The sequence below is a fragment of the Parasteatoda tepidariorum genome, chromosome 10, assembly GCF_982258835.1.
Source record: "Parasteatoda tepidariorum strain Cologne lab strain chromosome 10, Ptep-v5.0, whole genome shotgun sequence".
Classification (NCBI taxonomy): domain Eukaryota; kingdom Metazoa; phylum Arthropoda; class Arachnida; order Araneae; family Theridiidae; genus Parasteatoda; species Parasteatoda tepidariorum.
Genome location: NC_141764.1, coordinates 69,891,337 through 69,898,961, shown reverse-complemented (window position 1 = coordinate 69,898,961; position 7,625 = coordinate 69,891,337). Strand labels below are relative to the sequence as shown.

Here is a 7,625-nt window from a genome sequence, read left to right as displayed (position 1 = left end):
TTATCTTTACTAACGGCAAAATGCAAACAATTTTCGTGTAACCAGTTTTCTACAGGTATCAATTCTTGAACAGATGGCGAACTTAAAATAGACTTTATTTTTTGTATTTTGTTCTCTCGAAACCTGAACACGTAGTCAGAATCGAGTTTAGGTTGCAGTGCAAGTTTCTTGATTTGATCGTTCAATTCACAAATAACACATATCATTTCGAGAATGGGTGAAAGAATAGGAGGATAAGGATACACACATATTTCGGGTAGAATTTTTTTATAGATTTCGGAATACGCATGATCGAATGTCTTGCAGTCATCCATTTTAATTTATATAATTAATAAACTCATTAGACCGATCTAACTATCTTGAACAAAGACAACTGACAAACAAAAACCAATAAAGTCAACAAACAACCTTCACCCTTGCATAATCTTGTTTTCATTTCGAAATCCTTAGTGATTGGTGGTTACAGCATTGCCAATTTTATAAATAAAAAAGCTAAGAAGTTAGAGAAAGCTGAAATACTTTTGTGTAAATTTGAAGCGAGAAAGAAGCAGAATTAAAGCGCCGGATGCTTTGCGCATTTTTCCTAAACAATAAATTGAGTTTGTGTTTTACGAACATAAACATATTCGAATGAGAATAACGAAATCTATTTATAATTACATATTTTTTGGAAATTTTAGCAATTTTGTGTTGCTTCTTGATTGTTGAACATCTTATTTTCGTGGTGAATGGTTATACTTGCTTTGTTTTTCTTTAATTATAATTTTCAGTTATAGAGATTGTTCATATACTGGGATAAGTAATAATAATGTTTTTATCATTCTTTCTTTCATTTTTGTGTAATAGTAACATTTTACAAACTTTCACATTAAATTATTAAAAATATAATGCAATCTATTTAACAAACATGTGTAGTTACCTCCATGGATTACTTATCTGTTTAGTTGGACCAAATAAACTAAACAAATGGGGAATTATAAAAAAAAAAAAAAAAAAATCAAACATCGCTGGTGTCAATGATAATCTAATTAGTCTCTCCTTCCCCGAAACCTTGAGAACAGTATGTTCAGAAACATAAACATTACCTTGAAAATCGTATTTACAAAATATGTATTATAATAGAATAGTTTATTTCCTTCTAATTTTTTGTTCAAATTTTTTTTTATTGTTTTATTTTTTTCAGAAAAATACCTTCAAATGCAATTCCAAAAATGTTCGTAACCCATCAACTTCTTAAATTATACTTTTAAAGGAATCATCAACTAAAGAATTTATTAAATGTCAATTTAAATGTGCCTTAGTATTTGTAAAAACTGTAGTGTTAGAAGAATTAACTAATCATACTTTGAACAAAAAGATGTCCCTAAAAATTTTTTATATAATTTAAATACAGTATTTTTAAATGCTTCAGGGAACATAAAATTTTTACTTTAGTTCATTCAATGAAATAAAAAGTGTTGTAAAAATAGCATCATTGTATAAATTATGACAATTAATCTTTGTAGATTTCCATAATATAAGTTCCTGCATCTAAATGGTTGCCAAGTGTTGGCGACAACCAGGCAATGGCTGGGAGATAACTAACCAAATAAAAAGAGTTCTCCTAAGAAATAAAAATAGGCAAGGGGCTGTCTCATGTAAGAAGCACTTTGAGTTTTTGAGGGTCATTTTCCACATTTAAAATTTATCAAAATGCATAATATTATGTATTAAATTAATTTGAACCCCAACAATTGTTTGAACATTTAAATTGTTCTCATATTCTATTTTATTTTTGTATTTCAAAAAATAATTCTCTTTTATTACCAAAATGAAAGGAAAATTTGTAGTTTAAAAATTTTAAAAAATAAATAGCTGCTGAGAGTTTTACTTTTAAAATTTTCACATTCAATAATGTTTATTTAGTAAGTTTTCCGGCAGCTATTGTTTGATTTTCACTTGGTAGCGATTTTGACGCAGACATTGATGATATCATTTTTTAAAACACTTTTCTTTCATTGAAGTAATTAAGAATTTTATTTTCATTGAAACATTTAAAAAATTAGATCTGATCTGTTGCACGGTTTACAGATATCTAATGCAAAAGTCAAAAACACTTGTTGAACAGCAGTTAGACAGTCATCAAGAGGTCACTGACCAGTTCTTGCATACAAAAAATACATAGTGGTTAAAAGTTTTACTTTTAAAATTTTCACATTGAATGTTTATTTCAGTGTTCTACCAAGCATTTCCAGACGAGTCCTGCCTAACCCTTAATGTGCCCTCTTTGTAAAAATAAACCAATAGAAAATACTGCCTTTTTATTCATATTCTATTTTTTTAAGAATTAATTCATTATTTAAATACATATAATTATTACACACTGGTGAAATTATCTGCGTTTGTAGGTTTAATTCTGATTATTATTACAAATATTTACTTTGTTACAATTATTCTCAATTTTTGACTTTATTTTTGGGAGGGAAGATATATTAATGAATTTTTAAGTGATTTTAAAATAATGTTTTAAATAAATACCAATTATTTAAAAGTTTTCAAGTTGTTTATTAATTTTTCTTTTGTTTACTTTTTTGAAAAACATTTATGCACATTGATTGTCTTTTAGCATGCCTTTAATTTTTCCTTTGCAAACGCAAAAACTAGTGGCTTCTTGATGCTTTGCCTAACTGCTGCTCATCGAGTGTTTTTCTCTTCTATATTAATTGAAATTAATCGGAATAAAGTATTGAAATTTAATTAGTTGAAGGTCAGACTTTTTTGACTAAAAAATATTATAGCAATTTTTTAAACTTAATTTGCTTATTTTGATTTGCTTAAACTTAATTTAAATCCTATTTATTTTCAAATCATTTATAGTCATATAATTATATATGTATGCTGGAAAATAATTTGATATGAAAAAGGTTTTACGCCTGACATCATTGGCCTTCTCCTTATGGCTTACACATATATTTGCTTATTTTGATAGTGGCTCTTTACCATAAATATGTGTATATATACAAATATATTTTTTTTTGCATGGTTTGGTAGCAAATGCTATGTATGTTTCAACAATGTAGGGTAACTGTAAAAAAGATAATAAGAACTATAAAAAAAATTTAATATTAAATAAAAATATCATTATTTAAAAAAAAAACCTATGTAGGGCCCAGGCTAAGCATTTGCCACCTCTCCAAATGTGCTAAAATTGTAAATTTGGCAAAAGAATTGTGTTTGCCTAAATAGTTATTTTACCGAAAAGGAAAAGATATATTTCCTTGATCCTGAAAAAAGGTCAAAGGGAATTTTTCTGAGCAAATGCTATATTTCTAATATTATTTCAGTCAGATTAACCAATTTGAAATATATTAAGTCTAGATAATGAAGGCAACAAGATAGATTATGTGAACATGAGAGAAACTACCGTGAAAATACAAATTAGCATGTTCCTCGCTGGATCACACGATTATACAATAACATAATGTTGCTTCAGGTTTATCCTTATATTACTGCTCTAGTCTAAGAAGTTATCAAAAATGAACTCCAACCTATTCCTATTTCTTTTCCATAGAGGATACAACAATAACTACATTTTTGATCCTCTCACCTATTTATTACTCATTAAGTCCTCCTCAACTGCAAAATGACTCTTGATTAGAATTTGCATTTCATAAAATGATTCAATGTATAGTAAATTTGTATTTTGATTTGAAGTTTCCTATGAGAAAAAAAAGCAATCAGAAAATCTTATTTTATCACTGGCGTTGAATAGTTGACCCAATTCTGAGTTTAGGACTTCCAATGTACAAGCTTTGTAATTTTTAGCCCAATCCAGAAGACAAGGGAACTCCTGTATTGGGAGAAATTTGCCTTTCTGGAGGACTTTTTGATGGAACTAACTCTCATTTACGTTACAGGGAGAGTAAACCTCCCACTGTCAGCCTAACTGCAAAAGGACTTTAATCCATGATCATTCAACACCTGGGGATATTTTACATCTGCACTGTGGTCGATGTGAGCCGAATGCAGAATTCGAATTGACCGACCATCGCTGAGATTCGAACCGGTGCTGTATCCCCAGAGCCACCCTGGCTCAAAAATTGCTAGGATTTGCCTTTGGCTAAAAATTGTGAAATTTGGGTATTACTTTTGATATTTGGCTAATAAGTCCTTCTCTGCCTATGAAGCAACTCAGTGATAGAAAAGTCTAGTCTGTTTATTTTTATAAAATTTTTCTAACTTGCAAACCTTGTTTGATTGCATATTCACTTTCAATGTATGATAGTATTGTTTTACTCTTACTTATCTTTTTTATTATTTTTAGGTTGCAAATTATGAATGTTGAAGAACAAATGTAGCTGCTATCAACTCATATGCTATTATTGGAATGCTTTGCCAACTAACAGTGTACTAATTACAATTAAAGTATCCAGAGCTGATCATCATATTTCAAAATGGCTGGTAAGTATAAACAAAAGATTCTTTTGCCAGATGGATGGATTGCAAAAGTATCACGAAGCAATCCTGGGAAAATGTATTATGTTAATAAAACTCTTAAGATTTCTTCCTGGACTCTGCCAGAATGGGCTCCTCAAAAAATAATGAAAAATAGCTCAAACTTGCCCTCTAAGTATTCTAAAGTGGAGAAGAGAAGTTCTGACACATTATTTGCTGACCAAAACAAGCCAAATGACCCATCACAAAAAAAGTTTTGCTCCACAGGTTTTAAAAAAGTAAGCGATTCTACTTTGGGTTCTGTTCCAAAAAAACAAGGAGCAAATGTTAAGTTTAATATAACTGCTTCTGAAAGAAAGAAAAATTTTCAACAAAAAAAGAAAAATTTTGACTCAAAAATGTCTTTAAATAAGAATTGTGAAGTGACCTGTGGCTCTTTTAAAAATAAAACATTTTGCGTATCTAAATCAAATGCTACCAACAAAGTTAACGTGCAGCATTCTAATAAAACTTCATCTAATCTAAAGTGTACAGTTGACAATCCAATTATATCCAAACCACTTGGTGAAAAATTATTACCGCCAACAAAAAATTTCGGCAATGTAAACAAGCTACTTGGAAATAAAACTTCAGATAATTTAGTTCACTCAAACTCATTTATAGAGAAAGAGCAAGCTGATAAAGCTCGTATCAAAAAACAATGCCTTATTTCGACACCTCATGCTTTGAATAATGATCGTACGGCATTAGTTGACAATCATTCAACTAGTCTTGTGACTGAAGCTGATGTTACTGGTCATGAGACCGTCGAAGATGTTGAAATGTTGGATTTATCTATGAATTTTCTAATAATTGATAACCTTTTAGTCGATGAATCATCCAGTTTTTATATTGTGCTTGATACAAATGTATTTATTTATGAATTAGCTCAAATTGACGAAATTAAGGATGTGTCTATTAAAAATAATGGTTTCCCTCACATTGTCGTCCCTTGGATTGTAATTCAGGAGCTGGATAAATTGAGAAAAAGGCCCACTGAATCATCTGAAATTCATAGAAAAGCTCACGAAGGTATTAAATATATAAATCGTATGATCAAGGGAAAGCATCCGAGATTTCATGGTCAGTCTCCGAAAGAAATGAAAGAAAGTGCTCAGCCATTTAGCAATTGCAATGATGATCTAATTTTAGAATGTTGTTTAAATCTTGCCCAAAAAATGGCACAGGATAAAGTAATTTTGATAACCAATGATATTAATTTATCCACAAAAGCTATGATAAGTAATATAACAGCTCACAATGTTAAATCATTCATGGATTTCACAAAAGTTGATGAAAAAGATAAATCTGGGAAAAGAGTTTGCCTTGAAAGCGACATACATAAAAATGCCAAAGTCAAACCGTTAACTACTGTGGAAATCTTGCCTATTTCTGAACAAAAATCCTCTGACGAACATCCGCACCTTCAAGAAATTCATACATTAATGACTAAAGCAAGGTTTATGTTAAAAGACGTGTTATGTAAATTGATAAAGATTGAAATGGATGAAGCTTATGGTGATGTGTGGGTAGCATTTAAACTTGATATGACTTCACTTCAAAGCATATTTAAAGCTATAGATAAATATTGGAAATGTGTTTTTTCTTTCCATTTTAATCAAAGAGATTTATGTAATTTTAAATTCTTGCAAAGTGTTTCAGAAAGTGTTGATGGATTTTTGTGTAAAGCAGAAAAATGCCTAGAAATTTTGACTGCTATTGAAAAAATCTTTATTTCTATCAAAAAAGCCTGGTCAGTTCTTGAAGTACCTCTTGAAAATATTCGCAATAGTCATTTAACTTGTGTAGAATTGTTAGCAAAGAAAAATTCGAATGAAAATGGAAGTCCGTCATCTTTATTTTTATACGAAGCAGTATTTAATCTTTTTCAACACAATTGGGCTACTATCAATCATTTATGTGGTATTACTATGGATTTTTGTGATTTGCCTCATGAATTTATCTACGAAAAACCGTCAGTCTTTCCGTCTGAAAAAGAGTTTGAAAATTTAATGTGTAATTTATACCCCTCAGTCAAGTTAATAAAAACTTATATGTCTAAAACTGTTATTAAAAATCCTCATGCTTCAGTACTCGATATTGAATTTTATAGAAAATTTTTTAAGGCATTGTGTAATTTCATCCCATCTTTGAATATCAAAGCACCTCCTTTTAACTCTCAACAATTGAATGTGCAAGCCTTCTATGATTTTTGTCGAGATCCCTCAAAACAAGAAACACTGCTTCTCGGTTACAAACAATTAGAATGTTTTGAAAATAAGCTTGAAGAAGCTTTAAGGACGATGGTATCACTAAAAAAAAACATCGCTTCTGATAAGATGATCTGTGATTGACAAATTTAGTCGTCAGTTTAATAATGAAGGTCTATTTTTATATTTCAATCATTGTATAAAATGTATTTGGTTAAGTTTACTAAATTGTTTAAATTGAATTGTTTACTATGTATAGTAACATTAATATATATGTATCATCCATTTATTAATGATTTATTTTGTATGGTTTAAAATTAAATTTCTATTGAAATTGTGATATTGTATGTTAATGTTGATTTATATGTTTAAGTTTTGTATAATCAAAAGCCCACAATCATTAATCCATTTTAAGCATCTACTTGAGACATTTATTTTATAATTTTGGCCATTTAAAGAACATATGCTACCTCACACTTTTCATTGTAAAGTTAGATTAAGTATATTTAATGTGGAGGTCTTATTTTTTTTTAGAGTTAGCCAATGAGGCCCAGCGAGAATTAACTCAGTAAGGGTTTTTTCAACTTTTATTCTTATTTAAAATAAAGAAAAATCTCTTTATAAAATGTAAAGTATGAATCATTATTAAATTTAAACCAGTCAAGAAGCTATATGGAGCACATAAAAAATTGAGCTGTAATAAAATAAAAAAATTCCAGAAATTTTACAAAATTATATATATCCATGGGGTGTGAATGCACATTCTATAGGTAGTACATGATATGTTCATTTCTCTCATTTCAATGAATAAATTATCAATTCATGAATATATTGTTTAATTAAATTGGGAGTTTATTCAGTTGTATTTTTGGAATGTTCAGGAAAAAGTTTAATTTATTTCCTTTATTTCAAAAACAAAGTATGATAGAAAAAAAGATAAAA

The 7,625-nt window shown here is 29.1% G+C and overlaps 1 protein-coding gene across 3 annotated transcripts; it reads left to right on the top strand.

Moving 5' to 3' along the window:
* Nucleotides 1-557: 557 nt before the first annotated feature.
* Nucleotides 558-7,625, top strand: LOC107443502 (uncharacterized). Of its 3 annotated transcripts, none has more exons than XM_016057396.4 (2): nt 558-799; nt 4,304-7,625. In XM_016057396.4, the coding sequence occupies exon 2, from the start codon at nt 4,434-4,436 to the stop codon at nt 6,825-6,827; it is 2,394 nt and encodes a 797-aa protein (XP_015912882.3). In that variant the 5' UTR covers nt 558-799; nt 4,304-4,433; the 3' UTR covers nt 6,828-7,625. The 3 variants fall into 3 exon arrangements, with proteins under 3 accessions (XP_015912882.3, XP_015912883.3, XP_015912884.3); XM_016057397.4 differs by having other exon boundaries at nt 561-731; nt 4,304-7,021; XM_016057398.4 differs by having other exon boundaries at nt 568-724.

Excerpts from the sequence above, each read along its gene's own strand:
- LOC107443502 (XM_016057396.4), top strand. The coding sequence starts at position 4,434 with ATGGCTGGTAAGTATAAACAAAAGATTCTTTTGCCAGATGGATGGATT.